Source organism: Verticillium nonalfalfae (genome assembly GCF_003724135.2).
Source record: "Verticillium nonalfalfae strain VnAa140/NRRL 66861 chromosome Unknown scaffold_1, whole genome shotgun sequence".
In the NCBI taxonomy this organism is placed as follows: domain Eukaryota; kingdom Fungi; phylum Ascomycota; class Sordariomycetes; order Glomerellales; family Plectosphaerellaceae; genus Verticillium; species Verticillium nonalfalfae.
Window position 1 is genome coordinate 181,294 of NW_021167226.1, and position 19,447 is coordinate 200,740.

Consider the following 19,447-nt stretch of genomic DNA (forward strand, 5'->3'; position numbering starts at 1 on the left):
ATGAGGGGCCATAGAGGAGATCAGACGAAAGGAGCGGTGTCTGCCATCGCTGTCGCTTGGGCCGTTGGGCCATGACACAAAGGCGTTTCAGCGACGGCCTCATGTTCCGCACGTGGACGTTGGCTTAGCGTAGGCGACTGGTTGAGGCAGGCTGAGGGTGCGGTGTATGCGCCGGTGGGTGGTCCGCAGGGACTCTGCCTGCTGCTCGGTACATTAGATGGTCGATGACAGCGCTTGGAAACCTGCTAAGCTGTGAGGATGTTGGTTGTGGCGGTCAAGTCGTTTGGGTAGAGGGATTCTTGTACTACAAAGCGAAAGCAGAATGTGATAGAGTCTTGAGAATAGATACCCGAGGCAAAATTTCGACGATTTACGAAAATCACATGGGTGAATAAACGCAAGTGATGAGAAATTGTCCGTTCGCGATAAGGCTGATGTCGCCACGATCACGGACACAGCCATGCTCAACGACATTCATCATGGCCGATCGATGGAGACTGAGCCCCCCACGAGGCAAGGCATGGGCAAGGGGAACGTGAGATGCGAACCTGAGCGCGCGTGCGAGCACTTGCATGAGCCCACAGGCGGGGTGATGTCACTGCACCCTTGACATTGGAGCGAGGGGTCGATGGCTCTCAAGCCAAGGGACAACCCCTCGTTGTGATTACCTCTGGGGAACGGGGGGGGAAAAAGAACGAGCACCCCCTGGCCCATCACAAGTGGCTGGGGGAGAGGTTGCGATTGGTCGTCTGGAAAGGAGCGCAAACGGAGGGGGCTGGCTCTTCAAGGGGGCCAGGCGGATGATGGATTTCGCGCGGTTATTCGAGGACGGGGGAGGGGATACGACCGACTCCAAAAGACGGTGAAGGGCGTGCGGTTTCGGTGATTGAGGCATGTGGCAGAGTAAATTGCAAGTCATGCTTGGATGGGTTTTGGGGTGTGGTTTTGCCTGGAGGGAATGGTTCGGATGGATGGGCGCTTGGACTCTTTTTCCTTTCTCGCTCTCTCGCCTCTGCTTTGGACGAATGTTGCTCTTGGGAGGGGGGGGGGGGTGTAGATCGATAAGAGCTCCAGGAGCACGATTAAGCTGCCCTGGAGCTCCAGAGAAGAGTGGGCAGAAGAGAGAGCTGGAGGGGAGGGGGACACCCAACCAGACCTGGCCTGCTTGCCTGCCACTTGCCCGGCGGGGGGGCGAAAATGGGGATGACGTGCTGAAGAAACCCCGAACCCCGCTGTGGATAAGGTATGGAAGGCGGACGGAAGGTACAGGTGGTAGGTCGACACAGAAGGTACAGCCAGGGAGCTTGATGCAGCCGCTCGCGCATCGAGCGGGAATGTCAGGTGCTACCAAGCTGCTCAACTGTCCTACCCGTCGTGTGGTGAGAGCGCGCCTGTCACACCTGCCAGAGGATTCATGCCACGGCCGAGAGGAGCGCAGGACGCATCAAGAGACCATGAGCATTCCGATTATGACCGAAACAGTCTTCATCACGAGACCTGGAATTCGTTCGCAGCTCTTTTTTTTTTTTTTTTCCCTTCGTGACTGCCCAGCAAAAATCTGCAAGCTGCAGCCTGCACCTGGACTGGCACATGCAGTGGGCTCGCACAGGGACCTTCCCCCCCCCTGGTGTCGCCTTCCGGCCGGTGCCAGACTTGTCTTGTCCGTGCCTTTTCATCCGCTCTTACCCCTCGAGCCACGCCCTGGTTCGATTGCTATGGACACTGCTTAGTCTGTTTCTGCTTCTGCTTCTGCTTCTGATCCCGCATCTGAATCTGCTCCGTGCAGCAACCAGACCCCAAATGGAGGACGCCAGAAAATGGACAAAGGACGGATTGTCGAATCGAGTCATTTGGGTCGCCAATCGCCAAAGCCTCTCCACCACCCACAGGCCAATAGTATCACCGTGTCAGCTGCCTCGGCCGTCCTTTTTGCCGAACCGCCTGGGTCGTCTCTCCCTGCTCGGCTCCACAGGCCCCCATCCTCCTGCAACCACGAATCCCCGGGCTGCCGTTGAGCAGAATCCGAGTTTGCGGCCCAGGTTCGACGGCGCCGCTGTTCGTTTGTGGCGACTTGGACGCCACGGGACGATGATGGCAACCGTGAAGGAGAAAAAGAACCAACACAGCGGAATAGGTTACGGATGGCCTGATTGACGACTCGCGACACCTGCTAAGTGTCTTGGAACCCGAGGCTTCGACTCTTCGGCAGTGCCGATAGGGCCGACGGAACACCACCCAAGCAAATACACTGACACGAGCATCGAGCCAAGTGCACAGAAGCGGCGGTTGATACATGCCGTGCAGGAGGCGGCGCATTGGGGGTCCAGGTCAGGAAGCAAGCTTGCTGGAGAGCTTTGGCCAGCTCGCGCCGACTAACGAGTATTGCTTGGACCAGCTGACCTTTGTCCATGAAAGCCAATGACTCGATTGGGTGGCAGGACCTGGGAACCGCTTCGCGCCATGCTCCGGCACCTCCTGGTTCCAGCACACCTCACAGAAGCCAGCCCGGAGCTGGGGACGCCTTTGTACCATGTACTAGCGTCTCAGCGGATCGCCTGCACGCCAGCCAGCTGTCAGATCCGTAGCTGGGCAGCGCAACTCGGGCAAAGTGATTTGGCCATGGCAAGTCTTCTTGGCTAGAGCACGACAGTTTTTTTTCCCCCTCTGTATCGCGATGGCCGGTGAGCAATTTGTCCGAGTTCTGCCCGGTCTGAGGTTGGCCTTTTCGATGGGTGAGCGTGTCATAGAAGGATTTGCCCCCAAGCTGGTGTTGCTGTTCCCGACTCTTTGGCTGGCATGAAGTCGCATGCGGACGCTGTGTCGCGCTGACTGCAGATCAACCCCCCCCATCCTGAGCTGCGATAACAGTGTGGTACCTGGACAGCTTCATGGAGCTCCCTCAAGCTCGAGCTTTATCGTTGTATCACCCACCTCCCAGTGGATTGCAAAATGCGGACCAAAATAGGTTGCAGACCTGCCGTTATGGTCCGCCCTGGCATAAACTTCGATTGCCCGTCAGACTTTCCGAAGACGAGCTTGCGTCGCTGGCCACAACCTGAAAAGGTACTGGCCCCATCAACTTCGACACTGGAGACACTCGACTGACACCCCCATGACGGCCCTCCAGCTCCGAACGGGTTTGAGTTGGACACCACTCGACCGCCTTTGTACTTGTCCAGGACCGGCCACCGGGTGTTATAGGGGAGAGCTGGATCGATACCTAGGGTCGCCTCCGTACCGAGAAACTGCGTCCATCCCTCCTTGCTCCCGTCCCCACCAGCTCCGGATCACCACCCCCCCCCCCCCCCTCCCTCCTCCTCACTGCCTCCCCCTCCGACCTCCCCTCCTTGCCTCTCTCTCGCTCCAGTGCCTTGTCACCTCGTCTTCTTGCTACCCCCGGGCCCCAAAGGACCAGGACCCAGCCCATTCCCGCCTCTTACTGCTTTCGGTCACTTGCCAGTTGCTCCTCTTGGGCACCAGAAACCAGGACCTTGTCTCTCTCTCCTCTCTTCCTGATCTTCCCTCCCTCCTCTACATCACAGCTCCGAAACACTTGCCGTATCACCCTCAGCATCGTCACGGGGAGCTTCTGAGAGCTCCTCACAGTTCGGATCGGCCTTCCAGCTCTCTCACCCAGAGTCGCCATCATCCGCCGCAACTTCGTCTGGCCGTCATATGCACAGCACTGTCCAGCCCGACCCTATTTCAATTGAGAGCTCCCCTCGCCAAATCTCACAACCGATAGACTTATCGCCCTGTCACCCCGCTCAGTATCGATACCAGCGCCTGTGCCGCCAGCACCAGCGCATGGTGGGGTCAAAATGCCGCCCAGATCTTCTCTGACTTCGCAGTTCTCGATTGCCGATTCTAACAATGAGGTTGTCTGCCCTCTGAGAAACCAAGATGGCTCTAGCTGTAGGAAACGCTGTATCGGAGTGAGTGTCCCGCCGACCTGCACCCCGAAGCCTCCCATCAATCCACTGCAGCATGACTTCGCTCGAACCCCGACTGTCGCTACCCGGCCTGCGAACTGGGCCAGGGTGCTCTAAATGCAAAAGTCGTTTCTGCAATGTTCTACATTGCAGTGCATGCTGACAAGCGACTTCTGTTCTTGTAGGAAAAGAGATATCGCTCGATGCAAGAGCACATCCGACGTGCGCATCCCGAGCACTACATCCAGAAGCTCCCTGCCACCGAAGAGAGCTTTCTACTCATGATCAGCACCGATCCGTCTACCCGTGTCCAGCAGCAGCCCCAGCCCAGCGCAACTTCAGCTCCTGCGGGTGCGTTCCCATCAAGTCAAGGGTTTTCCCCCCTGATTGACCGTTTTCAAGGCTTCCTCCACGATCGTCATGCCTACGATTCGAGCAGTCCGGGCACCCCGCGGAATGTGAACCACGATGAATATGGGACGCCGGGCTCGCTGTTGCCAGCCGCAAGCGCAGCGGCGGCCCTGGCGCAGCTACATGGGCACAAGATTGAACCCGAATGGGAGTCTGAGATTGTGAGTTTTCTTCATCCTCCGTCCTTGACCGGTACTCATCGCCGTCACTGCAGGATTGGCACTCGGACACCGAAGGGCGTCGTCCGCCTCGAACGTCCATCGAGCTTCCCCCGATCCATTTGCCCCCTCACGACATCACCAGCGAGCCTTTTCCCGCCATGAATTCCAGCAGGCCGCGCGATATACTCCCCTCTATACTAGCAAACTCGCCCCCCGGTCGCTCGTCAACGCTGCCTCCAATCCAACGATCATCTGGCCCAAGCCGCCCGAGGAAGCAATCCGTCACAAAGCGGGGTCGAGAGGGGTACCACAAGAAACAAAAGTCGCGAGGATCCGCCAACGACTGGCTCCGTCGTATCCAGAATGATGACCGACTGGGGCCAAACAACCGCAAAGCACTTTCTGCTGAGCCTTCCGCCGATTATGGAAAGCGCTGGGAGGATCTCATCGACGCCGCCGACCAAGCTGCTTCCGCTGCAGGCGACATCGATGAGGACCGCACACCAGTACGTCAACTCCAGTCTGATGCGAGTCTAGATCGGCTGATGAGCTATCAGGTCCCGCAATCACCCGTCTCCATCCCGCGGGCTTCCATGCCACCATTCCAGCAACACAATTTCCACGGTGGGAACAGCTATCAGGCGTCCCCGCTGCAGCAAGCCCTTACCCCGCCATCCTACAGCCAGGACACCATCGACCCCTTTCCTTCGGTTGAAAGTGGTGAAAGCGGGGAGAATTTTCACATTGAGTCACGGGGCCTTTCTGATTCGTCCCCAACATATTCCTCCCAGAATACCCAGATCTACTGCGCTGCCTGCCAGAGCGTTTCAAGGCTGAAGGAGTCGTACGCGTGCACCGAGTGCATCTGCGGCCTCTGTCAAGCTTGCGTCGACGTCCTCATGGCAGAACAGGGAGCTCGAAGGAAGTGCCCCCGTTGTGCTACGATAGGGGGCAAATTCAAGCCATTCCAGTTGGACATTAGGTGAAGACGGGCTTCTTTCCTATACCAGGGCTACTTTGGTTTTATATTGTGGGCGTCTGAAGACTACTAGCATCAACGGCGGAGAGACTCTGATTTCACACGACACGACCTCTTCACACACGCTCCTGCATGAGGCCGGCGTTTCTCAGCTGTTGGCCTTTCACCATGACTGAACGCCGGCAGTTTTTCCTTCTTCACATTCATATCATTCGTTTCTCGACAATTAGGATTCGGCAAACACTGCTCATGACAACGGGTATACTGGTTTCACAGGTGCAACAATTTGGGTTTCGGAAAGGTACTACAGGGTGTCTATCTTTTGCAATGGGTGGCTATCGTCTTTTTTAGGTTGCTTTTTATCTTCGACATGAGTGATATGTTTTATGTTTGGGACAGGGTGAGGCATGGCTATGCTCACCTGCACTGTTTACAGCATGGATAGATTCCAGCTTCAGAATTGACCGCCCAGACGGGCTTGACTAGACTTGAGTGCATTACTCGTGATCCTGTGGTATGGTGTACGAGTAATGGAGAAACAGGCGATAGGAGTATCATCCCATAAAGTCACGGAGTGCAGGCAAAAGAGGCTTCCTGTGCCGTCCAAGGATGGGTATCATTGATTACATGTGACCATACAAACTCCTATCTCGTTGAGACCCATGACGAAAGAAAAGCGGGTTTCATCGCCTGCCCTGCTGCTTCTTCTTCTCCTCAGCCAGCAGCAGATCGCGCATGGCGGCGCGGGCGCTGCGGCTGCCGCCGAGCTTGGGCCCGCGCAGGACCTCCTCGTCGGCCTTGCCGTCGGCGGGGGCCTTTTTGCGCTGCTGCTGCTGCTGTGCGTTCTGTTGGCGGCGATGGGCCATGGCGTCCATGAACTCGCGGCGAAACTCCTCGGCGAGGCGGTCGTCGGCGGCGGCGTCGTCGTCGCCGCCGCCGGGGGCCGAGGAGTTTGCTGTCTGGGAGGTGGCGGGGTTCTCGTAGACATCGACTGCATGCTCTCGGCGTTAGCTTTGTTTCCATGGTCAGGTAGCGAGGCCTCTCGGGCAGATGAAGCCGCAGCTGGAGAACCTCGAACTGGAAGGGGGGTGCACGGGAGAGGGCTCACGTCTGTTCTCGCGCAAAAAGTCCTCGACCATCTTGTCGCGCGCGACGTCGTCGCTCGTGCGCCGGTTGCGCTGGCGCAGGGGCTTGCCGTCACGGCCGAGGCGGGTTTTCTTCCGCGCACGCTGGCCGGGCGCGCCGCCGTCGTTCGAATCAGTCGGTGCGGTTTGCAGACGGCGCGCGGCTTCCGTCATGGCGATGTTGCGGGCGCGCGCCTCGTCGCCGAGGTCAACCTCTGTCAGGCGGCCCTGCATGATGGCGGCGCCGGGAATCTCGTCGAGGCGGGGCGGACGGGATGACGGGGCCGTGGGGGCTCGCGGTTCGCTCTGTGCGCCCGCTTCTGGGGCCGGGGTGGATGGGGAGGGGCGGTTAGAGAGCTTGGCCTCTATGTATTCCATCCTTGCTTGATCAGTCGCTGGCCTGAGGAGAGTCGGGGAGAAGTGGCGGGGAGTAAAAGGAGGGCAACTCACATGTGTTTGTTGACGAGCTCGCCGACGAGACCGGTCTGGGGGGCGAAGCGGTTTGTGATGCCGCCGTCGGGGGCTGTCTCTTCATCTTGGGGTTTCGGGATGAGGGCGGTCGAGGAGGAGGGTTCATCTTCGCGGGTCTGGGCGCGGAAGCCGACTCCGTTGAGGCGGGACTTGCGGAGGTTGCGTAGCCGGAGGGCCTCCGCTATTGATGACTCGTCGTCTTCGGCGGTTGTGGAGGGAAGTGATGGAGATGCGGAGTCTGCGAGGGGAGCCGGTGTGTCGGTAGTCGGTTCGGATTCGTCTTCTTCACGTTGGCGGCGGTAGGTGGCTTTGCGCTTGCGCGAGGCGCGGAAGAGGGGTTGCTGGACGGACGTATCGGCGGGAGGTGATGCCATTTGTTTTCTGCGATGGGCGTCTGGGTAGAGGAGGTGGTGGTGATGATCGAGTCAGAGGAGCAGCAGGTTGGTTGATGTGGGTGTGATGTGGTTGTGCAAATGTGAGGAAGTTGGAAACCGACCTGGCAGATCGCGGCTGCCGTCGGCGGCTCTCCGGTTCTCCACAGCCCACTATCGATCGGGCTTATCGATGGCCCCACCACAGGCTTGAGGTCCAGTCGAGACGGTGGTTGTTGCTGGCATGGGTGTTCGTGATGAATTGTCTACATTTGGGCGTACTTGGAGATATAGACAAAAGCCAAGACGGAGAGAACATTCCTTTCGTCCTGTTCTGGGCTTTTCAAGTATAAAAAAGACTGGATTGTTGTGTATGCAAACCCTGGTTGGTGGCCCGAAATGGCAATAGCCCACAGTATTTAGTGGGCAGCGACGGAGCTCTATTGTTGAGAATGGTTACATTGTCGTGTTAACTCCAGGAGCGTTCAAATCTCTTTTTTTTTTCATCTACTCGTCATTTATTACTATAGATTCTTCCTGGGAAATTCCGGTGTTCTGACAGCCGAAGAAACAGAACGCTACACCGTATCTTGACGAAGCAACCCATAACAGTAGCCTATATGCAGCCGGAAAACATGTCGCCCCTTCGATTTCAATTCATCTCTGGAGGAAACCTCAATCTCTAAACTTGAATCCGCAGTGAACTGTAAGACTCCCACTTGGCAGAATGAAGCTTCTCGCAACCCGAGCCGCGAGCCGAGATGCCAACCATTGAGTAAGCTCATCATCTCACGTCTCAGACTACCATGTCTTGCGTGCCTGTTTTCATGTTCAAAAAAATCATGAAAGAAATATCGTCATTCCAAATGACGACCTTCATTCGAGAACGGATACTAGCATCATGCCCATCTCCACCCTGTTCCTGACTCCAGCCATGGTCTGATGACTTGGTGATCGCGGAACACATCAAGTGCTGACTAACGCTGGATGTGCCTTCACCCCACCTCCCTCGACCCCTCCAACCCCAAAGCTTTCGTAGAGGCTCAGCACCAACTTCGGCGACTGAATACATTCCGAGTTCATCACAATGTCCAAACGAGTAGAGTGATCCAGAGACATTCATTGCCACTATACAAGATTCTAATGACCGGCAGATTTACTTTGTGGCCCACGGCGGCCGTGTTCAAGGTAGATATATCCAGCAGCCACGCGAGTCCCTCTCCCTGAAGACATGACGACAACTGACGTCACGCCCGACTCTCAGGCGTCGGTTTCCGCTACTTTACGCAAAAACGAGGAACAGAGTACGGGCTCACGGGATGGTGTCGCAACACGGATGACAACAAGGTGCGACTGCGCCCAAACACCCGCCCTCATGACTCTCCTCGGTAGCGAGCGACAACGAGCTGACGAGACCAGGTGGAAGGCGAGGCGCAAGGACCCGAAGACGTGCTGAAGAAGTTCTTCCAAGACGTCGACCAGGGCCCGCGCTCTGCCAAGGTCGTCAAGCTGGACCAGACGGAGAGGGACGTCGTCGACGGAGAGAAGGACTTTCAGGTGCGCTGAGCGGCCAGCTCTGGCACAACAGCACTCTGGACATTCGGAGGTAGACAAAACAATGTACACTGAAACAGGCGGTGGGGGGGCCAACTCGTCCGATCAAAAACAGCGGGCTCGCTTCGTTAAAATTCTGGCACAAGACCGTTTGGTATCCTTAAAAGTTCCTTCCCTTGCGCTTGATCACCGGCTTCTTCACGGCCCCCTGCGTGACGACCTTCTTCACCGGTCCGCTGAGCGTCTTTTTTCTCGAGTCACGCGCCTGCTCGGCGGCGATCTGCTCCTGCTGCCGCCGCCTGTCGTCGGCCATTTGCGTCTCAATCTCCATCTTTCGGTTGAATTCGGTCTCGGTGATGCGCTTGTCACGCATCGAGTAGCCCTTTTCCTTGACCGAGTAGAAGACGCCGCCGAGGTCCGCGAGCCAGTGCGGATCCACGGCCGTGACGGTGGATACGTACACCTTGGACGTGAGGATGAGCTCGTGGTACACAATGTAGTCGGGCGGGTGGCCCGCGTACAGGGCCGAGGTCGGGTGCAGCTGGACGCCGAGATTGGTGCGCAGGTTGATGTACTCGCCCGAGCCCTTGTACTTGGCGGCCTGGTGGTAGTAGCCCGAGCAGATGCACTTGCGGATGACGTCCCAGTCCATGCCGCAGCTGAGCATCTGCATCTTCTGCATCTTCATAATGTCGAGGAGCTGGTCCCGGATCTCCTTGGCGCGGCGCAGCGACTTGGGGTGCAGGAAGTGCTTGATGCACCACCCGTCTGACATGCCGTTGGACTTCCACGCCGAGTACACCTGCAGGTAGGTGAGATGATCCGACTCGTGGACCCAGAACTTCTCGCGCTGCGTGTCCGCCTCGTCTTGCCGCTCCTTCGGTCGGTAGAACACGTTGGGCACGGACAGCATGGAGACGATGGTGATCATCTCCTCGCTGCAGCCGTATTCCTCGGCAGTGATGAGGAGCTTCGACAGTGACGGGTCCATGGGGAAAGCGCTCATCTTGGCGCCCAGCTTCGTCAGCTCGCCCAGGTTGTTGAGGGCGCCCAGCGCCCAGAGGTCGAACATGGAGGTGGTGATGGTGTCTTGCGGCGGAGGGTCCATAAAGTCGAAATCGAGGAGATCCTTGACGCCGAGCGACTTCAACATGAGAACCGTGTTGCTGAGGTTCGTCCGCTGGATTTCCGGAATCGTCTGCAGGTAGAGCTCCTCCTTGAAGGCCTTTTCTGTAAACAGCCGGAACGCCTTGCCGGGGCCTGTTCGGCCGGCTCGACCTGAACGCTGTGAAGCGTTCGCCTGCGAGATGGGGGTGATTTGAAGCGTGTCCATGCCCATCTTGGGGTTATAGACTTTCATCTTGGAATAGCCCGCATCTACGACGTACTTGATACCATCGACTGTCAAACTAGTCTCCGCAATATTCGTCGCGACGATGCACTTGCGGACTCCCGGTGCCGCTCGGTCGAAAATCTTGGCCTGCAGGTCTGCAGGCATCTGACTGTAGATGGGGAGGATGCTGAGTTTGGGTGGGTCATTCAGCGCATCCAGGCGTTTCTGCACCAGCTCGCAGGTGACTTCAATGTCCTCTTGGCCGGTCATGAACACGAGGATGTCGCCCTGGTCCATAGACACGTGGATGGACAGAACCTGCTGCACTGCCTGGTCCACATAATCCTCCACAGGTGACCGATGGAACATGGTGTCGACCGGAAATGTCCTTCCCGGGATAGTAAAATCTGGCGCGCCGCCGTAGAATTCGGAGAACTTTTTCGAGTTCATGGTGGCAGACGTGACGATGAGTTTCAAATCTCGTCTCCTCTGCAAGATCTTCTTGAAGAGTCCCATCAGGATGTCGGTGTTCAACGCACGCTCGTGCGCCTCGTCCATGATGATGCACGAGTACTTGTCGAGATCAGGCTCGTTGAGCGACTCTCGAAGAAGCACACCATCGGTCATGTACTTGATGACCGTCTCCTTGCTGGTACAGTCCTCGAAACGAATGGCATAGCCGACGGTGCTGCCGAGCTTGACGTCCATCTCCTCCGCCACGCGTTTCGCGACGCTCATGGCAGCGACACGCCTCGGCTGTGTGCACCCAATCATGCCCGCGTCTCCGTAGCCCTCCTCGTGCAGGAACTGCGTCAACTGCGTCGTCTTGCCGGAGCCCGTCTCGCCCACGACGACAATGACCTGGTTCTCCCGGATGACGCGCATCAGGTCTTCCCTGACGGCAAACGCGGGCAGGTACTGCCTCTGCTCCTGCAGCGTCTTCGTCCTGCTAAAGTCGCTGCCGCCCTCGGCCTTCTTCTTCATGTGGTCGCTGAACTTGTTGCTCGTCTCGCCGTCGGGCTTCCGGACGGCGTCCTCCTCGCCGGCAATGGCCATGGCGCTGTCGCCGTCCTCCTCCTTGACGCCCATGAGGTTGCCGAGCGCCGTGCCCTTCATGCTCGTCGCCTCCTGCGCCTGCCGCTGGCGCTCGCGCTGCTGGCGCGCCTCCTTGACGACCTTGCTGCCCTTGCGGCTGAAGACGGCCATGTCGCTCTGGTAGTCGCGCACGGCGGGCACGGGCTCGAGCTGCTTCGTAAAGATGGTCCGGCCGTCGAGAAAGGGCGGGCGCAGCTCGTGCACGAGCAGGTGCACGCGCGTCGCCTCGTCGTCGTCAAAGTCGGCTGCCATGTCGCGCCGCTGCGCGACGCCCGACACGAGCATGCGGTTCGTCTCCCAGGCGTCGTTGTCCTTGTTGCGCTGCTCGCGCCGCGCATCGTACCGGCTCGACATCTTCTCCGCCTTGACGGCCTCCTGGTGCTCCTTCTCCCAGGCCGAGTAGTCGTTGCCGAACGGGTTGTGCATGTCGTCGCCGAACACGTGCCCGCCGAACTCGTCACCGGCATACCAGTCGCGGTCCAGCGCTTTCGTGTCTTCGTCTGTCGGCTGGGGCACGTCGGGGCCCGGTGTCGAGGCGTGCTCGGCCCGCGGCGTCGAGCGGCCGCTGCCGTCGAGCCTTCGCCGCTTGAAGACCGGCGGGGCGTAGGATCGGTCTTCGGACATGCTGGCGGTGTATCGGAGGAGGGGGGTGTCCTGACGGAGAAAGATGATGGAGGGGAGGCTATCCGTGTCCGTCGCGAAAACAGTTGGTCATGGATGTCAGGGGGAGGAAAGCCAATGCCGAAGATGTACCGGCCGGCGGATCTAATCGATAAGATTAAGCTGTCAAACAAACTTTCAATCTGTCTGTCTTGACAAAGGTATGCTCAGTCATGAGAATTCTCAGGATCTGGGCTTGTAAACAATATGGCTGGTATCGTCATGGAATAGACGTCAATTCTTCCCACACATGCTTCATCATGAGTATGCGATTGTTCCTTGTAGAAGGGAACAACAGCAGCAAGGCGCCGTCTCCCTCCCTTCCTCCCTCAAGCTCTCCAGACAACCGTCATGGCGGGGAGGGGAGATAAGATAAGCCCCACCACATAATTTTTTTTCCCACGCCCACGTCCACGTCCACCAACCGCCACAGTGCCAGCGATTCCCAGATTTCGAAGTCCCGATCCCCCCCCCCCCCCTCCGGAAGCGTAGGCGCAAACAAAGTCCACATACACTGTGGGTGATTTCAATCTTTGGCCAGACCTGTCGACACGACCGCCGGGAAAAGACAAAATCCCGTCATGTCCATGATCACATCCGCCACCTGGGTGCCGCGCGGCTTCGCGGCCCCCTTCCCCCAGAAATACGCCTTTGACGAGGCCGAGTTTGAGCGCATCGCAGAGCTCGCCAAGCTCCAGCTCGACGATGCCGAAGACGATCTCAAGGAGGCGCAGGACGCCGAGGGCGCCAAGGCTGCGGGCGCGGGCGGGAAGAAGGAGGACAAGACGAAAGAAGAGTGCGTTCATTGGGCGCCCTGGCGAAGGGGTGCAAACAGCTGACAGACCATGATAGGATCGACATCAACGACGACGACCTCAAGGAGTACGACCTCGAGCACTATGACGATGACGATGAGGAGGAGGACGAGGACAGGCCCGGCCAGGGCGAGAGCATGGGCATGTTCGGCAACGCCAAATCGCTGGCCTATTACGAGTCCAACAAGGACGACCCCTACATCACCCTTCAGGACGACGACGAGGACGAGGACCGCGACGACATGCAGATTCTGGCGACGGACAACCTGCTGCTGGCCGCCAAGATTGAGGACGAGCTGGCTCATCTCGAGGTCTACGTCTACGAGGACGCTGCCGACAACCTGTACGTCCACCACGACATCATGTTGCCCGCCATCCCGCTGTGTGTCGAATGGCTCGACATGCCCGTGAACAAGCAGGGCGTCGAGAAGGACGCGACGGCCAACTTTGTCGCCGTCGGCACCATGGACCCCGATATCGAGGTCTGGGATCTCGACACGATAGACTGCATGTACCCCAACGCCATCCTCGGCCAGGGTGGCGAGGGCGCCGAGGAGAAGAAGAAGAAGAAGAAGAAGAAGGCCAAGGCCAACGACGAGTACCACGTCGACGCCGTCTTGTCGCTTGCTGCCAACAGGAAACACAGGAACCTGCTTGCTTCGGCCTCGGCCGACAAGACGGTCAAGCTCTGGGACCTGCACACGACCAAGTGCGCCAAGTCGTACACGTACCACACGGACAAGGTGTGCTCGCTGGCGTGGCACACGACGGAGCCGACGGTGCTGCTCAGCGGCAGCTACGATCGCACCGTTGTGGCCGCCGACATGAGGGCGCCCGATGCCAAGGCCCCGCGATGGGGCGTCGAGAGTGACGTTGAGAATGTCCGATGGGACCCCCACGACCAGAACTACTTTTACGTCTCGACCGAGAATGGCATCATCCACTACCACGATGTCCGCAACGCGCCTTCAAACCCGGCGGCAACCAAGGCCGTCTGGACCCTGCAGGCGCACGACGAGTCCGTCTCCTCCTTCGACATCAACCCCGTCGTGCCCGGCTTCATGGTCACCGGGTCGACTGACAAGACGGTCAAGCTCTGGAACATTCAGGCGAGCGGGCCCAGCATGGTTGTCTCGCGCAATCTGGACGTCGGCAAGATCTTTGCGACCAATTTTGCGCCGGATCCGGAGGTGGCGTTCCGCCTCAGTGTGGCGGGCAGCAAGGGCACCATGCACATCTGGGACACCAGCACAAATGCCGCCGTTCGTCACGCATTCTCCGAACGCGTCGCCGTCCCGGTCAAGGAGGGTGCTGTGGAAGACAGGACAGTGGGTGTGGACTCGGACGACAGCGAAGGCAGCGACGAGGAGGAGGAGGGCGATAACGGCGCCAAGGCCGACCAAAGCGACGATTCAATGGATGAGGCTTGAACGAGTGGAACCAGTATCGATCGGTATCGTTGTCTGGAGTAGCGGATCCGTTGTGGATAGAGACGGATCAAGGACTAGATTCAAGGGGGGAGGGGCCTGGGGACCACCGGCCCCTGGTCCAGAAGGGGCGGGAGGCGATGATCAACCTCATCCGTTGGGCAGCCACCGGCGGTCGAATCGCACATGCTCTACACATGTGTACCGATCCGCTGTCAAGCTTTTGCTAGTGTCGAGGCCAGAAGAAAATGATGGATACTCAGCTTGCGTCTGCTTCAAGTCTACTGTGCATGCTCGTGCTACTAGACCTACCCACACGCCGTTTGTCAAAGGGCAGGCATAGTTTAGCAATTCAGCTCATCTCGAAGAACAAAGGATCCCAGGATCAGCCCGACAGCGCCATCTCAATTCTGTAGGGGCCAGAATCAGCCCTGGGCAAAGAAGCATGGCTGAGATTGGGATGGCATGAGGGTCACACCCATAAAAAGAAATGGGCGAAACAATTAAGGCGTGGCTTCTCCTGGATCATGACGGGGGCGGCAAGGCGGGTAAGGGCCGCTTGGTTCATGCGTCGGTGATGAAGGGGGTTTGATGATCATGAGCATGCGCCAATCCAGCTTGCACTGGGGAAGCTCTCGGTCGGTCGGTCGGTCGGTCGGTCGGTCGTTCAGGCGGTCGGCACACCTGTGATCCCACTGACGGTGGACAAGGCACATGCGTCTCTCTCACCTGCCACCTGTGACTACGCTTGCACTCCACGAGCTTCCCTTCTCGGCACTTCCAAACGGCTCTGGATGCATGCAAAGAAAACGCCCGATGAAAAGTCTTGATCGAGCAGTTGCCCGAAGAGGTGTGGGGTGGAAACGGGTGGAAAGGTGGGAGACACCCTGGAGCCTGGACCGCGCTGCTTTTACCCAACTGTTTGTTGGGCATGTGAGGATTCGCCAGACTCGAGACAGCAGAGACGAGCCACACGGATTCCTGTTCGGTAATAGCAGAATATACAAGTAGAACGGCGAGTCCTCTTAACCCGAAACGGGCAGGCGGCCAGGATTGTCAAACCAAAAGCCCCTGATGTGCCCTCAAGGATCAGAGACTAGGAAACCCCAGCACACCCCGACTCGGAGCCACTTGCGCAGGCACAGGCGCCACTGCTGAAGGACGGCGCGGCATGAAACACTGAAACCGCATGGCCATGGCCAATGGGACCAAGGGATCCGTTTCCGTAAGGTGATTCTGGGGGGTCTTGGAGGGGCGCCTTGGGAGGCCGAGAAGCCTGTGATCTACTTTCTCTGCAGCCAAAACATTCGAAGATACATGGAGCAACAAGAGCGGCTCCCCAGGGCGATTGGGCGATCCTTGATCGTTTCTGGTTGAGGGCGATTTTTGATCGATGGTTCGATGGTGGGGTGTCTGGTACGCGACATCTGAGGGCTACCTGGCGGCCTGATTCTATGTAGGTTCGAGGGGGGGTGGCTGGCACACATACTTTTGGGGGGCTTGACAGTTCCAAGTGAACGCAAGTCTTTTTGAATGGTCACGTCAGCGGAGCGCTTCACACCACGCCGCCGGGGTCCTAGAGACAAGGAGGAGGCTCAAACGGTCGGTTTGCTTCTGCGCCCTGTGGTCCAATGTCTGTTCGCTGCTTGGGCTCCAGCAGCTAGGTTGTACAACGAAGCAATGACAGCAGGCGCAGTGACGCTGAGTTGGCGTTGGCGTCGTACACGTCTCTCACACGCCTTGTTCTCTTGGCTGACCCTGCGCGCAGCTTCTGTGTTCTGTGTGCCGTGCGTGTGCAGCGTCAAAGCTGGCAATCGACAGACTCAAGGGGCTACCGACGAGCACCCGATGCAGGACTAGGAGCGCCGAAGGACGAGTGGTACAGCCATGAGTCTGCTGAACTCTGCGTGTCCTGATCCGGCGGGTGATCGGTCTGGAAGCCCACTGTAAAAGTGCGTCTGATGGATGAATGGCCTGGAATAATTGCCTCGAGTACCATGTACCGCCTGTTGAGCAGTCCGTCGATTCAACGAGCTCCACGTGCCGTAGACCGGGCCATCTCCATGCGAGTCAGATTCCCCACGGTGGAGGGTGACATTCTCTGTAAGTTCAGTCGGTTGGTCGGTCGTCAAGGATGTCATCATGTCTTTGACCCTGACTGCTTTGTTTCTGCAACACGGGTGGTTCTCGTCGTAGCCGCAGACTGGCGCGATCCAAGTCCGTGGATATGCGGCAATGCAATGGCGACGCTTCGAGGAAAGAAGGGATTTGAAGGCGAGCAGTAGCAGCCGACAGCGCAAGGAAAGAACAAAGGACCATCGGCAGGGGTCGAGCCCCATGAGCCCCCCATATCATTGGCCCAACGACTGCTGATCACTGCTCCGCTCCTCCCACGAGCTCGTTAGGCGCTACCAGGGTCCGGACGAACCGGGGGTCTCTCGTGGTCTCGACCAATGGGGCGAAATCGTGGTGGGCAGGGACAGGGGAAGCGCGGGACGCTCCTGGTCCCAAAGGCAATCAAAGAGCGACAGAGCGCCAGGGCAAGGAACAAGAAAGAGGAGCAAAGAGCGCAAGAGCCAAGCAGTCCCCAATCCTCCGGTCGCCCTGCAGAACACAACACGTCCCCCGCCTACAGAGCTTGTGCCCCCCCAAATAATTGGCACTTCCCTCCCCTGCCGCTCGATAGGCTTTTCTCTTTCCCTCACCCAAGTTCACCTTGCGAACCAAAGGCAGCTCGACGCCAGATCTTGAGGACGTCCAGCCTGAATCCTCTCTTCACTTCTCAACATACTTTTCCACGCTCTCCATTCCCTTGTTGCGTGACAATTTTACCATCTTCCTTCCTTTATAGAAACCACCAGTCAGTCTAGACGACTGCGAGGATCACCACTTTCGTGTCGAACACGGCCCAACTCATCTCACGTTGAACGTTCATTTCCCACAACGCGACACAAACACAACACCTACGGGACTCACCCAGACTCAGAGACTCAAAAAAAAAACATAAGTTTCACACCAGCAACACCAGCGTTGACCAAGCTCTCGACCGTACCAATCACTCTCCTTCCACCAACTCACCAGTCGGCTAGACCCGAGCATCTATCGCCTCTTCTTTCCTTCACCAACTCGGTCGAGAAAACGGAACCCCGATTCTTACCACGAACTTCCTGCACACGCAACTTTTCCCACCCGGAAAACTGAGCCTGCAGAAGATTTCTTCACTTCTATTCGTCATAGCTCTCGCTGTCAGCAGAAACCCAACATTCTTCGGCGATTGACAGCTCGTGCTCCGCCGCCACCCGCCCACATCCACGCCTTTACCTGCCTCGCAGGTATTGCAGCACGCGCACACGCACCTTCCCCACCGAAACTGCCACTTCTGGACTTCGGCCCAATCACGCCTGCAGCCCTCGCACCACCATCACCACCCTTTCGGCGGTATCAATTCTGAGCAACGGGCACCGACGCTACGTTCTATTCGGACCCAGACCCTCCACCCAGCCGAGCTCTCGGTTCCTCATTACTAGGGTCCTCTCCCCCAAAGGCTCATTCCTAGCCGGCTGTTGTTCTCAAGAGCCACATGTCGGATACTCACCAACAAAACACCTTCGCCATGTCGTCGCTATCTAGGGCCTTCACCACCCGCAGGGTGAAGCAGAGCATCGACGTTGCCGCCGCGGCCAACAAGGCCAACAAGGAGAATGGCCCCCAACGAAGCAAGACCACCAAGACTCCTCATGTTTCAGTCCGGCACCAAATCTCAGCACCCGTCGAGTTGATTCACACCACCAACATGCTATCGTACAATGCGCCAGATATCTCTCGGAACACCTCAAGCAGCAACTCGACCAAGTCTGCCAAATCCGCCAAGTCTTCAGACGAAGAGCCAGACAGCCCGAGCACTGTCGCTTCCACGCCTCCCACCAGCCCTGATGTCGACCGCGATGAGCAATCCAAGTCTTTGCAGCCCAATCATCTCTCCTGCTACTTTGTCGCACCGGTATCAGCAAAGGATTACGTTGTACCCGAAGTTCCTCCTGTACCTGCTATCCCCAAGCGATCCCCTTCTCACACCAAGAAGGCGTCTTACGACGCTATCGCCCGTCAACGATCAATCTCAGCCATGTCACGGGACTCTGATCACACTCTCTCTACCAAGGCCAGCTTTAGCTACTCAAGGACATCGTCCGCCTCGACCGCCGCATCCACTATGTCTCACAACTCCATGACGCCCAGCATCAAGCCGCCAGTTCCTTCTATTCCTCCTGTCGCGTACCAACAGCAACAGAAGCCTGCCATCATCGAATCGCATCCTTTTGGTCGTGAGCTGGCTCAAGTTTCTGAGATTGCTGAGGACTACGGCATCAAGCACTCCATTCTCGACGAAGAGGAGCAGGCGCTGAAGGCGCAGGGTCTTTACAAGCACAGCGCCGAGGACTACATGGGTGAAGTGCAGAGCCTCTTCCATGCCTTCTTCCAGGAAAGCTACGCGCAGCCGCAGTCGCACGCCAGGCCGGCGGCAGCGGAAATGTGGATCTAAAACCACGCGCTCCAAATGCCACAATGTCGACTTGTCGGCATTCTCGAATCATTCGTTGTACATATTGAAGTGAGCGCGCGCATGCGACTCGGCTTTTACGCGGCATGCAGGAGTGTTCCGGTTCACATGGCAGCCTAAGGCGCCCGGGTTGGCGATATTTTGGTCCGGGGAGTAATCGGGGGATTGACTTGGTTCCTTTTGGATGGATTCCGAATGGCGTTATGAGTAAACAGGACTGGTAGAAGATGTTCAGTCCAATGTGTGGATGTCCTCTCGCGCCAGACGGCAGCAAAACAAGACACGATTTTGACCTTCAACTTGCTCGTGACGTTTTGAAATGCTTTGCCCCATGTGACTGTCCCTGATGGGTTGTTTCCAGGCAGAACTCGAACACTGCGGTGTTCCATGGTGTAGCCTTGGATAAACGATCCTGGGTGGCTCCGGAATCACATCTGCCGGTGCCATGCGTGGGGTTCCCTCACGGTTCAGATTGATTGACGACCCCGCCCCCGGACGGAGGTGTCCCGGACGGTTGTGGGCGTCCGTGTCGATCAATTGCCTCTTTGGGGAGGTA

At 57.8% G+C, this 19,447-nt stretch overlaps 6 protein-coding genes across 6 annotated transcripts; 4 read left to right on the plus strand and 2 right to left on the minus strand.

Moving 5' to 3' along the window:
• Window positions 1-3,821: 3,821 nt before the first annotated feature.
• Window positions 3,822-5,490, plus strand: D7B24_000059 (uncharacterized protein; the record flags this gene model as incomplete). Its single annotated transcript, XM_028634324.1, has 4 exons — window positions 3,822-3,935; window positions 4,118-4,504; window positions 4,558-5,010; window positions 5,062-5,490. 4 exons carry the CDS (start codon window positions 3,822-3,824, stop codon window positions 5,488-5,490), a joined length of 1,383 nt encoding a protein of 460 aa, XP_028499364.1.
• Window positions 5,491-6,166: 676 nt separating this feature from the next.
• On the minus strand, window positions 6,167-7,452 carry D7B24_000060 (uncharacterized protein; the record flags this gene model as incomplete). The annotated part of the gene is made up of 3 exons (XM_028634325.1): window positions 6,167-6,474; window positions 6,592-7,007; window positions 7,058-7,452. 3 exons carry the CDS (start codon window positions 7,450-7,452, stop codon window positions 6,167-6,169), a joined length of 1,119 nt encoding a protein of 372 aa, XP_028499365.1.
• A 1,084-nt stretch (window positions 7,453-8,536) lies between these two features.
• D7B24_000061 (uncharacterized protein) lies at window positions 8,537-9,015 on the plus strand (the record flags this gene model as incomplete). Its single annotated transcript, XM_028634326.1, has 4 exons — window positions 8,537-8,548; window positions 8,604-8,637; window positions 8,714-8,796; window positions 8,869-9,015. The coding sequence occupies 4 exons, from the start codon at window positions 8,537-8,539 to the stop codon at window positions 9,013-9,015; spliced, it is 276 nt and encodes a 91-aa protein (XP_028499366.1).
• Window positions 9,016-9,163: 148 nt separating this feature from the next.
• On the minus strand, window positions 9,164-12,055 carry DHX38 (Pre-mRNA-splicing factor ATP-dependent RNA helicase PRP16; the record flags this gene model as incomplete). Its single annotated transcript, XM_028634327.1, has 1 exon — window positions 9,164-12,055. The coding sequence occupies one exon, from the start codon at window positions 12,053-12,055 to the stop codon at window positions 9,164-9,166; it is 2,892 nt and encodes a 963-aa protein (XP_028499367.1).
• A 617-nt stretch (window positions 12,056-12,672) lies between these two features.
• On the plus strand, window positions 12,673-14,336 carry D7B24_000063 (uncharacterized protein; the record flags this gene model as incomplete). Its single annotated transcript, XM_028634328.1, has 2 exons — window positions 12,673-12,887; window positions 12,944-14,336. The coding sequence occupies 2 exons, from the start codon at window positions 12,673-12,675 to the stop codon at window positions 14,334-14,336; spliced, it is 1,608 nt and encodes a 535-aa protein (XP_028499368.1).
• Window positions 14,337-17,946: 3,610 nt separating this feature from the next.
• On the plus strand, window positions 17,947-18,873 carry D7B24_000064 (uncharacterized protein; the record flags this gene model as incomplete). Its single annotated transcript, XM_028634329.1, has 1 exon — window positions 17,947-18,873. The coding sequence occupies one exon, from the start codon at window positions 17,947-17,949 to the stop codon at window positions 18,871-18,873; it is 927 nt and encodes a 308-aa protein (XP_028499369.1).
• Window positions 18,874-19,447: the final 574 nt, after the last annotated feature.